The sequence below is a fragment of the Palaemon carinicauda genome, chromosome 4 (genome assembly GCF_036898095.1).
Source record: "Palaemon carinicauda isolate YSFRI2023 chromosome 4, ASM3689809v2, whole genome shotgun sequence".
NCBI lineage: Eukaryota > Metazoa > Arthropoda > Malacostraca > Decapoda > Palaemonidae > Palaemon > Palaemon carinicauda.
In genome coordinates, this window is record NC_090728.1 from 165762374 (window position 1) to 165782928 (window position 20555).

The following is a 20555-nucleotide window of genomic DNA, read 5'->3' on the forward strand; positions in this document are numbered from 1 at the left end:
TTCACACCCAGGGAGGTGGGTGAAAACCAGTGTACATGTATATCAAGAAGCTAAGTATCCCGTATTTCATATTATCAGTTATTCAAAATAACAATGAAATTACAAGTACCTGGTAAGGAAGTCGACTTGAGCCATTACTCTGCCTTAAATAAGTTCGTCTTCCTTACTGAGCGCAGCGTTCCTCTTAGGAGGCTGAACAACTCTAAGGTGCTGAAGTATCAAGGGCTGCAACCCATACTAAAGGACCTCATCACAACCTTTAACCTCGGCGCTTCTCAAGAAAGAATTGACCACCCGCCAAATCAACAAGGATGTGGAAGGCTTCTTAGCCGACCGTACAACCCATAAAAAGTATTCAAGAGAAAGGTTAAAAGGTTATGGGATTATGGGAATGTAGTGGCTGAGCCCTCGCCTACTACTGCATTCGTTGCTACGAATGGTCCCAGGGTGTAGCAGTACTCGTAAAGAGACTGGACATCTTTGAGATAGAATGATGCGAACACTGACTTGCTTCTCCAATAGGTTGCATCCATAACACTCTGCAGAGAATGGCTCTGTTTGAAGGCCACTGAAGTAGCCACAGCTCTCACTTCATGTGTCCTTACCTTCAGCAAAGCAAGGTCTTCTTCCTTCAGATGAGAATGTGCTTCTCTAATCAGAAGCCTGAATAGTAAGAAACTGAGTTCTTAGAACTTGGAAAAGAAGGTTTCTTGATAGCACACCATAAGGCTTCTGATTGTCCTCGTAAAGGTTAAGACCTTTTTAGATAGTACCTAAGAGCTCTAACTGGGCAAAGTACTCTCTCCAGTTCATTCCCCACCAAGTTGGACAGGCTTGGGATCTCGAACGACTTAGGCCAAGGACGTGAAGGAAGCTCGTTTAGCAAAAACCAAGCTGCAAGGAACATGTAGCCGTTTCAGATGTGAAAACAATGATCCTGCTGAAGGTGTGGATCTCACTTACTCTTTTAGCTGTTGTCAAGCACACGAGGAAAAGAGTTTTTAATGTGAGGTCCTAAAAAGAGGCTGATTGGAGAGGTTCAAATCTTGATGACATAAGGAACCTTAGGACCACGTCTAGATTCCAGCCTGGATTGGACAACCGACGTTCCTTTGAGGTCTCAAAAGACCTAGGGAGGTCCTGTAGATCTTTGTTGGTGGAAAGATCCAAGCCTCTGTGGCGGAAAACCGCTGCCAACATACTTCTGTAACCCTTGATCGTAGGAGCTGAAAGGGATCTTACTTTCCTTAGATATAACAGGAAGTCAGCAATCTGGGTTACAGTGGTACTGGTTGAGGAAACTGCATTGGTCTTGTACCAGCTACGGAAGACTTCCCCTTGAGACTGATAGATTCTGAGAGTGGATGTTCTCCTTGCTTTGGCAATCGCTCTGGCTGCCTCCTTCGAAAAGCCCCTAGCTCTTGAGAGTCTTTCGAAAGTCTGAAGGCAGTCAGACGAAGAGCGTGGAGGTTTGGGTGTACCTTCTTTACGTGAGGTAGACGTAGAAGGTTCACTCTTAGAGGAAGATTCCTGGGAATGTCGACCAGCCATTGCAGTACCTCTAAGAACCATTCTCTCGCGGGCCAGAGCGGAGCCAACCAACGTCAGCCGTGTCCCTTTGCGAGAGGAGAACTTCTGAAGTACCCTGTTGACAATCTTGAACGGCGGGAATGCATACAGGTCGAGATGGAACCAATCCAGCAGAAAAGCATCCACGTGAACTGCTGCTGGGTCTGGAATCGGAGAACAATACAACAGGAGTTTCTAGGTTATCGAGGTAGCGAACAGATCTATGGTTGGCTGACCCCACAGGGCCCAAAGTCTGCTGCAAACATTCTTGTGAAGGGTCCACTCTGTGGGGATGACCTGACCCTTCCGGCTGAGGTGATCTGCCATGACATTCATACCGCCCTGAATGAACCTCGTTACCAGCGTGAGCTTTCGATCTTTAGACCAGATGAGGAGGTCCCTTGCGATCTAGAACAACTTCACGAAAGAGTCCCTCCCTGCTTGAAGATGTAAGCCAGGGCTGTGGTGTTGTCAGAGTCCACCTCCACCACTATGTTAAGCTGGAGGGACTTGAAGTTTATCAAGGCCAGAAGAACCGCCAACAACTCCTTGCAATTGATGTGAAGTGTCCTTTGTTCCTGATTCCATGTTCCCGAGCATTCCTGTCCGTCCAAAGTCGCACCCCAGCCCGTGTCTGATGCGTCCGAGAGGAGAAGGCGGTCGGGTTTCTGAACAGCCAAAGATAGACTTCCTTGAGAAGAAAGCTGTTCTTACACCACGCGAGAGAAGACCTCCTCTCTTCGGAAACAGGAACTGAGACCGTCTCTAGCGTCATGTCCTTTATCCAGTGAGCAGCTAGATGATACTGAAGGGGGGGAGGTGGAGTCTCCCTAACACGATGAACAGGGCCAGCGATGAAAGTGTCCCTGTTAGACTCATCCACTACCTGACTGAGCATCGGTTCCTTCTCAGCATGCTCTGGATGCATTCTAGGGCTTGGAAGATCCTTGGGGCCGACGGAAAAGCCCGAAAAGCTCGACTCTGAAGATCCATACCCAGGGAGACAATGGTCTGGGATGGGACGAGCTGAGACTCCTCAAAATTGACCAGGAGGCCCAGTTCCTTGGTCAGATCCATAGTCCATCTGAGAATCTCCAGACAGCGACGACTTGTGGGAGCTCTTAAAAGCCAGTCGTCTGACGGAGCCGGACACAAGATCATGGTACTGCTGCACAGTCTGTGAACTGTCAACCATGGGGAAGCGAGGAAGTACAGTGACAACCCGAAGCTGTCTAGACTGTCTGGGTCGTACAGACAACTCCTTATCGGGTTGCTGAGGTTGCCGCACTGCGTCACAACAAGTCACTTCTGCTGGTTGTTGAACGTCTTCCCAGTGACACACTGACTCCGTAAACAAAAAAATCCTCTAACAAGGACTAAGCTTGGACTGCATGTCTTGCAACACAGCTCAAGGTCTATGGGAGCAGGTGTGGTAACAGACGGGGTTAGCGACTGAAGTGGAACCATTACCTTCCCTGGGAGCATGTTATGCTTAAATAAAAGTCCATAGGAGGCTACGCAGCTAAAGGCTCCTCTCCAAATGACAGTCCTCAAGGGAATATCAGAAGGAGGGAGAAAAGCACTTTCTCATCTACAGGGACCATATCCGAGAAAAGCTAAGTTCTCTCAGTGAGGGTTTCACTGGTGCAAAAGCAGCAGACTAGAAGGCAACGTTATGAAACTGCTTGACAGTCAGTTGGCAACAACCAAAGATGTGTGACTGAGAAGCATGCGGTAAGGTATGCAGAGCATGTTGTATGCAGAGCATGCTGTATGCAGAGCATGCTGTATGTAGAGCATGCTGTAAGGTAAGCAGAGCGTGTTGCATGGCGTGTAACATTTCTCAGAAATTCCATGACCAGTGCTAGAGTGAGTAATATCGCATTACCGTTCATTGAAAGTGCACGTGCCGAGGGAATTGATTTAGACTGTTTTGTTGATGAATTTGATAGCCGGCATGATAATCGTAGAATTAAGCTACACTAAATGTACTATAATCTACTTCACCTCAGGAAAGGGAAACTCGCCCTGTTGGCAACACTGCATTACTTCATGCATGCTTGCATGGGGTTTAATATCAACATAATATTACCTTACATTCATAACTCATGATTCATTTTTGTTTAGAAGATATTTTTGCCATATTTTGCGATTTGTTAAAAATATATTGCAAGGAATACATATATATTTTTATATAAGTAATACAAATAACCTCCATTATCATAATGTTTGTGTAGGCATACATGTATATGATTACAAATGCAAGTTATGAAAGTAATGAGGTGTTATTATTGTCATTTGTTATTCCCAAGTTGAATGGGAAGAAGCTCAAGTTGAGGAAAAAATGGCAGATGCATGCGTTGAGGTGGCTGACTCATAGCATGAGGTTGCTGCCTTAAGAGTTGCGGATGCGCAGTAGCAGGTTCCTGAGGAACGAGTTAAGGTTCCTGAAGTGTGAGCTGCGAGAGTTGAGGTAGCGGCTGCGCAGAACGCAGTTCTTGTCTCGCGAGTTGAGGTTCCTGAGGTGCTAGCCTAAGGTGGTCGCTGCAGCGAGTGCTGAGGTGGCTGCCTCATTGATGGAAGAGGTTGTCGTACCTCAAGAGATTGTTGCCTCGCTGGTGGAACCGCAAGCGGAAGCGGAGGAAGTAAGGCATAAGACTCCTGCTCCCATTGCTGAGGTTGCCTTAAGGAAGGTTAAGGTTGCTGCACAACGCTGGTAACTGGCAACTCAGAACGCGGTAAGGTAGCCTGAGGAACCTCAACTTCGTACGCCTGGCAGACTGGACTGCGGAGGCGGAGCTCTCGCAGGAGGAGGCGGAGGTTGCTGCACACCGCTGGTAACCTCAGCCTGAAACTCACGCATTAAGACCGCAAGCTGCGACTGCATGGACTGCAGCAAAGTCGTCTTGGGATCAACAGACGATAAGGTCTGTTAAGGCAAAGCCTTAATAGAAGATGAGGTCTATAGAGGCATCGCCTTACCTCTCTTAGGAGGAGTGCAGTCACCTGATGACTGAGGAGAGTCAGAGCTAACCCAATGACTGCATCCGGGTTGTTGAACTCTAACTTCGTACGTCTGGCATAGGTCTGGACTTTACGTTTAAGAGGTCTTGAGACCTGAGACCAGCGTTTTCTCCCCGAAATTTCTTCTGCAGACGAGCAAAATAAGGGCTCAATCGTCTGCGGGTGGGAGTGACGGTCTCTGTAAGACACGCCCGCAACCACCGAGGATACTTCTGTGTGCCGATCAAGGCCTGCCGAACCCTTTTGCCCTTCGACATTGCTTCTCCCCTGGGCTTGGGAGCTTGCAAGAGGTCCCGGACTGGGAGGACGACTGGCACGCACAGAAGTACCCTCACGCACAACACTGACACACTTTGCGCTAATCACTTATCACTTTTGATTTTCTGTTTGCACTTATTTCACTGAACTCGAAACTTTAAGTGGTTTGTACCTGAAACACGCAATTCTATCCTTTCTCAAAAGTTAGTAATTGCGAAAACAGAATTACAATGTAACAGAAAAATCTAATGAAAGATAAATAATTCAGTGGCTGGAAAGAGACTAAACACTAGATCAAATAAACTACGTTTAAAATCTCTCACCGCATAAAGCTTGAGAACAAGAAAAAACTCTAGAAACGTTTACCTTCTTCCCCTAAAGAGACTAGGGAGAAGAGCAAAAACGATAACAACGTTACTCGCTTGAACGAAACGTTTATCCTCCTCTTTCTCCCTCCGTCTCTATCTCTCTCTCTCTCTCTCTCTCTCTCTCTTGACTTAGAACCTGAGAGAAGAGCCCAATCATATATATCGTTAAAACATATTATTGTTAAAGGAAAAAACTGAAATATTTCCCAAAATGAAAAGTTCCTTTATTAGAATTAAAACCATTAAGTTAAGAAAGAATGAACAAAACGCTAGACACGGTTACTCTTACTGCAACGTGACACCGTGAAAATTCTCTCTCTATCGTAACGATAGAGCGCAAGTTGAACGTTCTGAACGTCAACAACTGCAGAGACAAAACAAAACGTTAGTTCAACTTTGAAAACAGTACGAGACTATCAAAGAAATTCTTTCAAAAACATTAAAATAGCATAATATGTTAACAGGTAAAACCGAAATGACGGGCTCAATGTTAATTAACTTCGGTACCAAGAAAAGACCGCCTACTATTAGGAAAGGTCGAATATAAAGAAATATAAAAATTAATTTTAATAAGTTTATAATAAAAGGAAGTTAATCGAAGAGGCCTATAAAAGGCGGAGAGATATAAAATAAATCTATAACTTTTGTTAAGCAAAATTAAGAAAGAGAGTCTATACTCTCTTAGACACCAACACTTCCGTCTAAGGGAAGGGTCGGCCATTTAAAGGTGAAAGAGAGTTCATACTCTCTTCGTCACCATAATCAAATTAATTCCAAAAGTTAGCTAAGCTAATAATAAAACTTCCTGAATAGCGAAAGCTGAAATCTTAGAGCAATACTTCACCAAAAACCGTGAACAAGACTCCAAAATTATAAGCGTATCCATGAACGTCTTGCCGGAAGCACGACAGAGGAAAAATTGAAGTGGTGTCAACAAGAAGTACTGCAGTACCTGGCCACAGGTGGCGCTTGTGAGTACACCCCCCTCTTGTATAGCGATCGCTGGCGTATCCCTTCCGTAGAATTCTGTCGGGCAACGGAGTTGACAGCTACATGATTATCGGGTAAGTTTAATATTGAAAAACATTATTTCAATTAAGAGAATATTGTAAGGAGTGCATGGGTCTCCCTGTTCCTTTTTGGACAGTATGTTTGATGGTTGCTAATCAAATAGAAATTCAATGCATGAAAGAAAACTTACTTTTATTCAGGGGAAATTTGTTGATCATAGAGGGAATGATGACGACAATGCCACTCCAGCCCTTGACTTACTATAACCCAATTAGTTTAATTTTGATGTCTTGAGTAAAAATTTAACGTCACTAGCTTCTTTTCTGGAAGTTCCAAAGACCAGTAACTCTTCGATTCAGGCCTAACCTGCCCTGTTTTAAATCCTAGACTAACTCTTCTTATTTGTGTCAAAGATCAGAATAGATATTGATTCCCTTATCTAGTAAGCTACTATATCATTAAAAACTGAAGTTTATTTACCACTGTAGAAATGCTACATTTTCTGTCATTTAATGTTTATATTCCTCATTTTCTAAATATTTCTTTTACCTATTTTCTTTTCTTTACCATTCACCTTTTCTACATAGTAAAATACTCTTTTCCTTATCTTTTCATGCTTTCCTCTTTCTCAAGTAATTAAAACTACTTTGCATCTATGCTAGTCAAATTATTTGCATTGTTCTAAGACAGTCCATTACTTCGTAATCTATCCTAGAACTTGAAACTACAGTGATGTCGGTTTCCCACTTTGAAGATGACAGGTTTGATTTTACTTCATATCACTTTTCAATTGCTATAGCTATCCTACAGTATTCTCTATTTTCTCTGTTTCTTGCAATAATTTTTCTTTTCTTATTATACCAAAGAATTTGGTCATATACAGCTAACCAAATCAATGGAAAATGATGGTTTTGTAATAAAAAATCTGAAACAACTCAAAAGTGTGAAGTTCGTGGTGAGGGGATCAACTCTATAATGCATACTAGAAATGATTAGCAAAACTTGAGGAGTTACCCTAGGGTTTGAAACATGGCAAATTAGGCTATAATCATTACTTTTGCCTTTAGACTCACTGGTCTTAATAGATTTAACAAACAAAGCTAAAGTAGTAAAGAGCTTATGAAGCTCACTATATCAACCCCATAAAGATTGATAATAGCTTGAGTGACATTATCATGATCATCCCAACTGTAACCATCTAGCCTAGACTTCTCTCGATATTCCCGTACTAAACATTAATTTCATCTTACGTTAGAAATTCTTCAAGTGATCAGCACCAGCTGAACACAACTCTTCATGAGAGGAACTGATAGCAATTCAAATTCCTCACAGTAATTACTCTAAACACAATCCTGACCTGGCACATGACATTAAGAGAAAGAGTATCATGATTGCCTACGCTAAGTCTCTTGAAATACGCTCACAGGCATTAAAAAGTAATTCCAGAAGGAGACATCCTGTTTAAAAAACGACTACCCTCAGGGCACGTATCCTTCCGCCTAGGCCTACCATTACAGAAAACGAAGTAGGGTAAACTACACAAAACTCTGGTCGGTTGAGAGTAGGTTCCAGGTAACTCCTAAGAAAGTAGTTCGAGGTAAGTTCCTGTGTTGGAACAAATCCTGTTTAAAAAAACACACACACACACACACACACCTGGAGCTCCACAAAAAATGGTCTGAATTACAGTACAAAAGTTTTGGGAGAAAAGCACTATGAACATCAGGCGAGTGTAGAAGTAATACAGCTAATAAAAAAAAAATTTTTTTTTGCTAATTTTCTGCTTTCCCTTACAAGAATCAAGCCTACAATAGTTGCCTTTTGACATAAAGCACTAGATTGAACAACTTGCTAAATCTTTGCCTTATTCCTGAAACCCAAAGAAGAAGGATAATAGTACATAGAAATGCTAAAGTGTTTTTGAAAAATTAACAAAATGTTATAAAACCACTCTCGGAAGTATCGAAATTTGAATTATACAATAGCAAAACCAACTATTTTTGAGGAAGCAGGGAATGCTATCTGATGAGATTACCCTGTATCAGAGGACTAGCTTACCATAATTATGGTAATCTTAATTATACAGACAATGTTCATGAGTTCGTAGGAAGCTTTGACATCAACATAGTTTTTATTTCACGTAGACTATAATGAATGCTATAATTCTTATCAACGCTAAACAAGAAATAAAGACAACATGTGAGTCTATCCTTCATCCAATCTCTGGCTACGTAACTTAATTTAGCAATAAATTCGTCTACTTAAGCTGCCCCTGTTTACTGAAACTTTATTGAAACCCCCATGACAAATACAATGAATTAAGTAGTAGTAGGAACTAACTTGGTCAATGTTTCCTAACAATGTTTGGCATCTAAATAAGATCAATGGCTTATTTCATTAAAATCATAAAAGGCTAAAATACACATCGACCAGCATTCTCGTTTTCTATGGTAGTCACGAGTACTTAAGGTAGTATATATGTATAATATTTGTAGTGAATTAGTGGATCGTCGGCAATTAACAATCTATTGGTCCCGAGTGAAATTGAATTCATAAGAAATTTTTCAAGTTTTCAGTTGCCAAAACCTCAAGGAAAATCAGTTTATTTATAAAAATTTCTGATTAACTTAACTAAAATATTGTCAGATGACTGAATTTTCAGATTGAATATTTACAAAACAAACTTATGAAAACAACTTTACCTGGGGGACTGCCGAGTGCCACGGTTGTGAACCTACGTTAATGGTAACAGGAGGCTCATCTGTTAAAGATTCCTCCTCTTTTTCCTCGTCACTACCTCTACCTACAGTAGCATTATCGTCAACCTCTGCTCTGGAAGTTGTGACCTCTTCCACACACCCTACTTCCTCAACTTCCATTGGCTGAAAAAAAGTTATAATTCAGTTTGAACAAATTTAAAAGGAGCTAAAATTAATATATAGACAACATAATGTTCATAATTGTATTTATGATGTATTACTAAAAGCAGAAGGATACCAAAGAAAATAAAATGAAAATAAAAATACACAGTGTTTTGTACCTGCATGGCAGATTGAATATGAAGGTCTTGCACTTGCAACGCAAGCTTACTATTCCCTAGTTTCTTTCATAGGTAGCAAATTACCATTGCTTCTCAAATCCTGAACAGCTTCAATGATTGTGAATAAAAGAATTGCTACATTAAGCACTACTGCTTATGGTGTAAAAATAGATATCCATTTGTACTTAAGAGTATTACTTGCAACGTTTCCATTTTGCCAAATCACAAAATCTATGCCTTCTCAAACATGTTCTAACTTCATGCCAGACTGACGTCCCCAGTTTCTTTCCACTTGACAGTTCAAAATTCCTAAGGATATACATACAAGACTACATATTCAACTATAACCTAACTTTTCATCCCAAGAATAAACTCAAATGTAATGATGCTACTCTGCCTTCTTCATAAATAAGAGATTTAGAATTTCTCACAAACTGTATATAAACCATCGCCTAATAAGAACCAAACATACTTTTATTATCTTAAAACAACCACAAAAATGAAGAATAACCTCTAAAATAAATATATGCTCTAGAAATATTTTAATCTATTCAAAAATGACCGTAGGTTCTTATCAAAAGCTTATAAGAGGTCCATACACATCTTAATATATAAAAACAATTATGGAAAAATAATTATTCAATTGCTCACAACTAAAACATGAAAATCATACCTCCTCCACAGGGCCATTAGCTGGAGTTACATGTATGATATTATTAGAAGGAGTATTTTGTTGTGGTGGTACAGAAGGAGTTGGGGTTGTTCGTGTTGAGAGCAAGTCATCGGACTGACGCCTACTTCTCTCTTCCTCCATTCGCCGGCCTTCATCAGGTGATACAACATACCTGCACAAAAATCAATAATTATCTAGGGAACAAGAAGAAAAAAAAACAATATAAACAAGGAAGAAATGGTTCTTCATGTGAAAAAATTATGTTCCACATTATGGATTGCTCCACTTCTGTGAGTCTTAGATGGTGCACCATAGACTTTTCAACCAAAATCCCATTAACGTAAGACTCACCTTCGTATATGATCATTAGTGATGGTCATGCGATTCATCATTGAACGGAGTTGCATGATGGATGTGTTGATAGACCAAGCCTGGATTGCAGGGCTTACACCAGCCATTATAGAACGCTGAAAAATTAAGAGAAAATGTAGAACTGAGAAACTAGCAAGATATTCACAAAAACGGTCTTCTACAAACAACAAGTAATACAGCTCAAGTTTCAACTGAAAAACTGGTTAGTACTTACAACACGTTCTTGAATGACTCTTTCTAGGCCCTGCACTCCATCTGTGAAGCAATGGAGAGAGAGCGCAATAAATTCACCCAATGCTCGTTGTATGAGAGATACTAAAGATGGGCCAAAGGTGTCTGCATCAGCTGAAACAAAGAAGGAAGACAATTAAGGAGACATAGTTAACAATTTGGATAAATGAAGAGATGGCAGGTGATAACATTTCAGTGACAATCATATTTGAAAAGGCGGAACAAATACATTCTGACATGATTAAAATAACCCCAAGAAAATGGATATTGATTCTAGTGCAAATTTTAGAGCTAGCCAAGGCTGGTTGGATAAACTTAATATCAAAAGCAAAGTGGCCAGTTCAGACAAAGAAGCTACTGAGAAAAATGTTGAGGGAAAAGATCACCCAGATAAGGTAGTAGCCAGCAGAGCAATTAATCTTATGATAATTATGTATCAAGTAATTTCAGACACCTCTTGAAAGGGAGGAAGAGACAAACCTCTCTTGATAAGTTTGGAGTAAAAAGGTCCTCCGATGAATTACAGTTAGTGCTAGAAAAAAAGGCACAAGAAAAAAAAACCCCAGAAATTCTGTTACCCAACATGTTTATGGAGGGGGATTCCCCTTCAAGCGACACTAACAACGCCGCATCACCTTCCAATCTAACCATACCCACTCTCCTTTCTAAATGTAAAGTGAAGTTTAAAATTGAATTATTCTATAGCCTACATTTGATGAATGAAGAATATTGATATGAAAACTCAAGTTACGAGACGACTGGCGAAATCTGAGGCCCTTTGCATCAATAGGCAAAGGCGGAGAAGTATATCTATTCATTAATTTTATCACTTTTTCTTCTTTTTGTTATGCCTTTATGTACAGTTGAACCTCACAATAACAGACTAATAGGGGGGAATTGCTGTCCGTTATCACCAATTGTAAGTTCTCTCTAAACTCTTTCCCGAAGCATGAAATCTAACAAAATCATACCAAACTGTCTACAGGATTACTAAAACCTAAAACCTGGTGTAACATTAAAATGAGCAGCCGAGATTAACAAGCTTCCATTTTTTACCCTTGGAGGACATGATTAAGGAATGTAAATCAAATGAAACCCACAAAACCAAGATTGACTAAATCAACACATACTGAACTATCGGCCAATCTCGGAACTAATATTTTGGACAGTTAAGAAAAACGTTATTTTGTATATACAGTACAGTACTCCTGGAAACTTACTATGGTTGAGGACCAGATTGAAGATATCATGTAGACGATGGCGGACAAGATTGTGTACAGTATTGACATAATCAATACCTTCATGAACTTGAGCATCACCCTAATAAAAGATGAAAAAAATAAATTTTAGCAATTATCTGAAACAAATTATAAAAACATCTACAATAAAGTTTAAACAATAATTATATAAACTATTATTGAAACCCCACAATAGTAAGAAGAAAAAGAATCTCAATGCAGCACTGCACTGAAACTAAAACTACATCCAGTAATGAAATTAAACAATGAATGTAAGCTACAATAAAATGTGTAAAGTTACAATGACTTAAGTTTGAAACCTAGTCCCAAACTTAACATAATTGCAAGGGTATTATCAGACATTGTACTCTGCACCAGTCATGACCTATAAAAGCAATTCAGTATAGACATGTTGATAAAAATGTCAACCATTTAATTACTTACAGCTGTCAAGACTAGGAAGGGATGGAGATCCCTGATGACATTATCAATGACTCTATCAAGGTTCTCTTCAGTGGGTTGATTGCCTCGCAGAGCCCGTTCTCTTACAAATTCTTGCAAAGGTGCTCGAAGTTGATTCAGTGTTGTTGCTCGTCCAAAGAATAACTGAACTAAGTCTCCAATTGACAAGGTAAGAGCCTGCAAGAAGAAAAAATGAATGCCAAGAACTTGGTAAAGACACACCAGATACCCTATCTCTCATCCCTATTGTGGGAAAACATCACACCACTTAGTAGCATTCTAAGACAAAACACTTCTATCATTACTCTAACAAGGTAATAACTATGGTTTCCCACTACCTTTGTAAACTAGATTTTAGATTGAAGCCATGATTCCTTTGCAAATATGCATTACAAGAGCCTAAACAAACAAAGGAGCAAGAATAATAAATCCTAGCTAACAAATACCTTTTGGAAATACCAACGCAAGAAAAAATATATGCTCAAAATGAATACACACATTAATAGAACTCTTTCATCAAGCTCCTATATCCAAGTTGATTAAAAATATCAAAGTATTCAACTACAAGAGAGATATAACTACTGCCATAGTAGAACTTTTTGTGTATTCAAGCTGTGCAAAAAACATGTACCATTTACATGGCACATACCTCCTACAACATAAACCCGTCTCACTGACCACAGTGTTGAAGAGCTGATAGAACAGGGAGTCCTCATCTGCATCACTAAACATGGCCCCATCAAATGGCTGGAGGAATTCGTGTAAAGATGCACTATTCTGTTGGCTGCCACCACCACCACTCTCGCTGTTTATTGAACCGGACACTTGTGCCATAACACCCTAGAAACCAGAGAGAATATAATAATATTGTATTAAGAAAGATGAACCAAGTAAAACACTTGCTATTTGCATTACATGATATAATAGTACTCCACCAGAAACACATTGCGAAGCCAGCTATTAGTATTAAATGGAGAAGTTGCAACGAAGAGGGCTTCAACTCTTGATAAAACAGTTTGTAACATATGACTGCCTATGCTACCAACAGGTAAGCTAGTTTTTACCAACAGTAGTATATAACTTAATACATAATACAGTACTTAAATGTACAACCATGGTGCTTTTCTAGAATTTACACATTCAATCTTCCAAAAAAATTGCCAGTGTCTGACATTCAGTTTTTAAATTTACCATAATGTAATGCAATAGAAGAGATGGATTGTTGGGAGCATATTGTATCTTGGTTACCATGAAGAGAAGCTTTTCTTATGCTTATTTTAACATTTATCTGTTCTACAATAACCATTACATATTGTAAGGAAATGTGTTCAAGAGAGTTAAAAAAAAAAATCTAATTACAGTATAGTACATTAAGAGTTGGATTGGATCAGCATAGTAATTAATTGTTTACAATTTGGAATTGTGAAAGATTTCACTTGTACCACTAGTTTCCAGCTTCTATTATTAGGTTGTCATCATCAATGTAATTAACAATGATCTCCATTTTTTCATCTAAAACTAGTCTAACCAAATCACATATGACCTAACATATGGCTGGCAAAAGCCATTTGAGATTTAAGTAAGGGATGGTTACTGGAGTAGGACTAAAGTTAAGATATTGAGTCAAGAGAAGAGGCCCCATGAGAGCATAAAAATTAAACATGAGAAGCAATGGAGTTGTTAGACAAAAAGGACCTTGAAACTTCCTACAATAGACACCACAATAAAAGAAGGAAACACACCATGGTTTCTTTCTTTTTGTTACAACAATACTGACAACAAAACCCTTCTAAAAAGGAAAACTACAACTATCCAACCTTGAGCCTCCCAACTCATCAAAGACGACTAAGTAGTTTCATATAACTGACCTGTACAAGCTGAGCAAACATCTGGTCACTCATTTGTGGTTCCCCACTTTCTGAGCCTGGGGTCTGAGGTGGTTGTTGCTGTTGTTGTTGCTCTTGAGGTTGTTGTTGTTGACCACTTGCTGTTCGCCCACTGAAAGCTTCTGCCATCAGGTTTGCAAAGAGAGCTAGGGGATTGGCTGAAGACGCCGTTGGAGAAACCCCTACCTGAGGCCGTGCCTGTGACTGAGCTTGTGTTGCATCTCCACCAGCAGCGTTTTCTTGCATCTGTATGAGTAAATTTGTAGCATTGAAACTAGAGAATAAATTATCAGAAATATTTATAATGACTATTGCATAGGATCCAGAGCTGCATTAAAATACAGATCAAGAGCATTTAATTAAAACTTATGCTATACACTACTAACACGAGAATATTAGTTAATACTGTATATATAACTTAAAGAAGAAAATAGACACAGATTCCTGCAAAGATTGTTAAACAATACTTTATATTACATCAATGTTTAAGAAGAACCCACAAAGGAGAAAGTCAGATCCAACGAATCTATCCTTGCGCAACTTCCAAGTGTCCCCTGTCAAAAACTAAGACTAAATTAAGTCTGTAGTAATTTTAATTGGAGGAAGAATATTTCACCCTTTCATATGCTCTTCATTTATAATTTTCACTGATTATATAAATGTATGCATATAGTTTTTTTCTAATTACATGCATTTCAGTCTGTCTTCTGTGACATACCCGTGAAGCTGATGGTGAACGTCTACGCTGAGGCGGGGCGGCTGCATCACGAGTCTGGTAAGAGGAGGAAAGAGGCCGCAACGGCTTGATCATTGCCAATTTTGGATCTTAAACCTTGCATAGATAACACATTTAAGAGTTATGTACCTAAAAAAAATTTAAGGTCTCTGAAAACAAAACAATCTAATAGAAAAAAAAAGGTTCTAGACAGTTACCATGTACTGTAACACCAAAATTATCTACATTAAGTTTTGTTATGTCACTGGCATATGTGTTTAAAACGTGCATACCTAAAGGATGATCTTCAATACAGTAATGCAAAACAAGTGTAAAATCTGTAGTAAGTTTTCTGAGGACTCCAATACATATTACAAACACATTTTGTATATTTCAATTATCTGAAAAAAATGAAAGCATAAATATACTTTTGTTACCAAAATGTTATAACTACAATGTGTCAGCTAATATCCACGGATTAATTTAATACTAACAATTGTGGTTAATCTATACATAGCAGGTAACATTTACTGTACTTTCTTTTCCTTCCTTTATTACTTACAGAATGTAACATTAGGACAGGTTTATGGTTGGTTTCTTCAAAAGGCAGCTAGGCCAAACAGTATGGTAAGTCTTTATCATGCCAGGGAGTGCAGTATGCATAAACCACAGGGATATCGTTACGGCATCACTGGTGTGGGAAGGAGGAGGGTACAGTTTCTCCCAGAAAACTAAACTAGTAACAATTTTTATATAGAAGTTATTAACAAATTTACACAAAATATATACGAATGAAAATGGGAGTTATGAGATGCTAAAAGGCAAATTTCCAGCGGCTTGGGAAATTCAAAACCTCTACCCTTTAGTCAATAAAAAAAACTATTGTATATTACAAGTATCTCAAATCCTAACATGACCTTTAGGTAAAGAGAGAATATTTTACAATGCATTTATTTTGATTATGTAATAGCTCCAAGTCATTTAAAGTTTAGAAAAATACATTACTATATGCACAAAATAAGTCCCAAATTTTCCAAAACATTATTCATTCTTTTACCAACGAATAAAATTATCTGACACTTGAGTGACCACAACTTAATCTTGGCATTTTCATTACAGACTACTAGAGTCTAACCTAAGATGATTATGTTCTAAGCCCAGAGGAAATAACCACCATGCATATTCAACAGCAGAACTAGAAACCTTATCTAAAATTATTACCAAAGACCTGTGTAATTTCAGAATACAGTATATACGGCATTTCCGAAAAAAAATAAATTCTTTTAACTTCCATGCAAAGAAATCCCAGTTGCAACATTGTCACCTGTCAACATTTTAAGTCCACTAGTAACACATGCCCAAATCCTTAAATGATAAATGACACTTAAGTTTCACCCCTAATTCTGTGTGTGCAAAAGACACACCTAAGCCAGAGTATGGCAGAGAGAGGAAGGCATTCACTATGATTAAAGGACTTGCACTGAAGAGTTTTATGTTAAAAAGAATACTGTTACTTTACGAAAATTCCATTCATGTGTTTGCTTGGACTATATTTCAGGAGGGAAGACGATAATTCGACCATCGTGTCAAAACGTTAAAAAAGCTAAATATTGAGGAGTTCCAGACAATATAAAAACAAGAGGTCAATCTTCATCAAGGCAATTTGGGTAGCATGTAACTTGAAGCTTTCTCTTGAATCACTGGTGTGATCCTCTGTAGGGAGTGACATCAGAAAGAACAAAGTTTATACTCAACTTAAAAAGGATGGAACTGAGCACTCACCAGGAATCTGGAGGGGAAAGACAGTTGCCCCAGATATATACACACCTCACTAAAGTTCCAAATTGATCAGAATGAAAATTATGATTAAGAAAGAAGGATAAGCTGTACAACACACTGCAAATTAATAATAAAATATGAAAAGATTCAAATGATTATTAACATCTTGACTAAAATTTTGTAAGTCAGATAGCATCCCAACGTTATCATGCAAGTATAGTAAGATTGCTTAATACTAATGTATGCTTAAAGGCCAATGAAAATGAATGAGTATACACTGTGAAGTTGTACCTCCAATCTTGATGAATCAACTGAAATATCACAGTAACCTGTGTCTTCTGATTGCCTGTATGAAGGAAGAGTTCAAAGGAAGGAGAAATGAAATCCACATTTTGAAGAATATGAACCTGACTAGATGAGGAAGATTAATCCAGAATAACAAAGGGAGCAACAGAGAAGTCTAGGATACCAGGTGATTGAGATTTTGCTACAACTTCCAGATCAAAAGAAAGACCAAAGTATAAACAATTTCAAATGAGAAATGTTGATAGTTAGGGAATGGGGTTAAAACAAGCTTCAAGAATGTGAGCTAGAAAAAATGGAGTTTCAAGAGAGGCTCTCGCAGAAAAAGTTTCAAGAGCACTTGATTAAGCTGCAAACAAATTTGGCTTTTTCAAGTTATCACCTTTCATTAACACCTAGAAATAGGTTTCTAACAATGTTGGGTAATATCTTGATCTGAACCCCAAACCTAATTCACGCTGGATTATTATACAAGAAATGTTTCTTTATATCACTTAATAGCATAAAATTAAACTTTCTGATATCAAGAACAAATTTAAGTTTACAAATATGAGAACAGAGGCACTAAGAGTTGGATTATTCTTTTATCAAGACATGGAACTTGGCCCATTTTTCTTGGTAAAGAGAAGCTATTCAAGTTTGACTTGGTGTGATTACAATCCTTGGAACCTCCAAACAGCACCTCTGTGAATCTGTACAGAATAACCTCCGAGTGATGGTGCAACGACTCCAGCCAACGGCAAAAACTTTTTAAAATAGGGATGCTACAAACGTTTCTTTCAGATTAGCACATCACTCCTACTGGGCTTAGAGAGAACCTGTGATGCAAGTTTGACAATGAAACCAACTATACAAGTACCTATCTGGAAACTCCAGAGGGGGAAAGGAATATACATCTACATTTTGCCACAACTCTAAATTCCTTCATGACATTGGGCCCAGCTAGAGGCCTTGATAAATAGCTAATTAACATCAAAATAGTTTGGAAACATTTTCTATTCTTAGACAATGGACTTCTTGCATGAGGCTCAAGGAAATGGAGCTCCTACCATTGACTCAATGCAAACATACAAACTTCTTATTCTGGAGAAACTTGGGGAAGCTTCTTACTTTCGATTCTATTTTAGCCCTGGCCAATAACAGACCTATTATACTGGCTGTCTCCATAAGGAATCTAATAGAACATTAATTAATCCATCCAACATTTTACAAATGAAACAGAAAAGATCATACCTTGAAGCAGCTATGATAGATAAAACTTTTCCAAGGACATCAAATGACTAATCCCTACCTGCCAGGAAAAGTTATCAGGTAAGAACACTGCTGAATATGACTGATTAATATTGTACTGATCAAACTGTGGCCGAATCCTGTCCTTAGAAGGCTGAATAACCTCAACTGACGTTGATCAAGGTCCAAAAGTACATTAAATTATTCCATGGAAAGAGTCAAGTTGGATTTACTTCAGTTGATCTGTAAGACCAAAAGGAAAGCAACTGCCAGCGGATTATGTACAGGTCATATAGATACTAACTTGAAAAATTGATCCACCTGTCTTTTGAGTGATGGAGGAAAAGGAACCTGAATATTGAATCAGGCAGTAGCCACGGCCAGAATCCTGGTGAACACTTCAGAAACTGAAGTGAAGGAACTTCAAGGAAAAACAGATGGAATTGTAACACATCTTCAGATACAGAAAGTCAAGAATGCTACTCTTACTTATAAATCTCTTTGGTTTATCCAGAGGTTGCCTTTTCCTCATGTTCCCTTATCTTCCACTATGGTATTAAATTTTAAAACCATTATTACTTCCTTTTAGTAAAATTGGCTATCTTGGAGGATACTAAGCCTGGCATGGTGTGTCAGCTCTACCATGTTGACCCATTTTATCCAACATTTTGTCTTTAGTCTGAGTTGCATTTTCATTTTCTCACCATACCGTATGGTTGTGTGCACGAGTTTCATGTCTTTATTCGTCTGAGTCGTTTAGTGTATTGCAATATCCATGGACTACAAGGGAATGTTAGACCTTGCAACTTCCACTAGATAGTATAATATTGTGTGGATGAACTAGTTAGGGGGTAACTGAGAGACGGCGTAAATACAACCAATTCTATTTCAACAGAGAGCTTTTAAAACAAGTTTCCATGAAATAAGGTCATGAAATACAGTCACAAAAATTCAAACAGATAGATACCAGCACATATTTCTATAAAGTCCTGCTACAAATGTGGTTGTCATGAGTTTTGAGTTAAACGTTTGTGGCAAGCATAACTTATATTTGTGTTCCATCTACTGGAATACAGACTTGGATGATTCTATCTTTACGTAATTGTCTTTTTACCACTATGGTTAAGATGACAGAAAGGCCTCTTTTGAGCTTGTTGGTGATTTCAATGGCCACCATAGAAAATAGTTAAATTCTGCCTCCCCTACTGATTGCCATGTCTTGAGAGCTTTGGACTTTGCCTATGAATCAGACTGCAAGCAAACCATAAGAGGAGGCTACTTACAAGTTTAGTAACTGCATGTACCTTGTATACACAGACTACCCTGGTGTTATAACAAGCAAGTTTTGTTCTCCAACTGGGATGTTTCATCTTGGTTGCCTTCGTAAACAAGAATGAGTAGCCTGTCCATGATGTATCATACTCTTTGAAGATATATAAAATCTCAAGCAGACTCGAATGGCATTTTGATTATTATTTTGAATTGGTCACAATTGTATGAAGGGGTTGAGCCTGTTGCTCACTAGAATGAATATCTGGGCAACATAATTAATAGGTGTACCCTTTCTTCTGTGTTAAAATACCGAGTCAAGAGCAAACCCTGGTTTAATGATGACTGTAGATACACTTACTTGGAGAAACTGGAAACATATCTTTGGAAAGGTAACAGATCAGATTTGACTCTAAATAACTCTACTTAAATAAGAGTTAATGCTGCCACTGTTTTTATGCTTCAACTAAAAAAGGATTTCAATTTGACCATTAAAGAAACCCTCAAAATCTGCACTCTTCGGTGTAGAGTAATGAGAAACTATTATCCTCATCCATGTTTTCCAACTAGTGTAATTTTTAGGTTCTGTGAAATTAAAACTCTCTTACTAGACCTTGATATTTATTCAGGTGTATACCCAAACGGTATTTTTCCTCGGTTATTTTAAGATAGTTGATTCCCTAACCCCTGAGTTATCTATTATATCTTGAAAATTTGAGTTTTTTTTTTTTTACTAGTTGGTAATGTTACTTTACGGGTAAACGTATTCGTGGTAGCTCTAGCCCTGCTGATTACCACCTATTTCCATAACTAACCATCTAGAAGTTTTTGAAAGTCTTCAGGCAAAACATATGAGGCCATTCTTACAATTTTCAATGTTGTGCAGATATCCTTTGATTGGGGTAATGAAGTTCATTTGATTTCCGTTGATCTTAGTGCTGTCTCTGATAGTGATAAACATGAGGCTCTTGTTTTCAAAATTAAAAGATGGCAGTAGGTGGGTTTTTTTTTCCAGAATCATTATTGAATTTGTTGTTAAACTTGAAACAGGTGGGTCTTTTCCCAGCATCATTATTGAATTTGTTTTTAAACTTGAAACAGGAGAGAGTAGGTGGGTTTTTTTCCCT

At 38.4% G+C, this 20555-nt stretch overlaps 1 protein-coding gene across 3 annotated transcripts in view; it reads right to left on the reverse strand.

Moving 5' to 3' along the window:
- The window catches only part of LOC137640157 (large proline-rich protein BAG6-like), an 88853-nt gene that overhangs the window by 15172 nt on the left and 53126 nt on the right, over positions 1–20555 (reverse strand). For 2 of the 3 annotated variants that reach the window (XM_068372668.1, XM_068372669.1), the window contains exons 14-22: positions 14851–14904; positions 14115–14378; positions 12925–13086; positions 12229–12423; positions 11767–11866; positions 10530–10660; positions 10295–10410; positions 9944–10115; positions 8933–9112 (exon numbers count right to left, since the gene is read on the reverse strand). In XM_068372668.1, coding sequence (XP_068228769.1) covers positions 8933–9112; positions 9944–10115; positions 10295–10410; positions 10530–10660; positions 11767–11866; positions 12229–12423; positions 12925–13086; positions 14115–14378; positions 14851–14904 — 1374 coding nt within the window. The remainder of the gene's footprint in view (positions 1–8932; positions 9113–9943; positions 10116–10294; positions 10411–10529; positions 10661–11766; positions 11867–12228; positions 12424–12924; positions 13087–14114; positions 14379–14850; positions 14905–20555) is intronic. The other variant, XM_068372670.1, reaches the window with a different exon arrangement.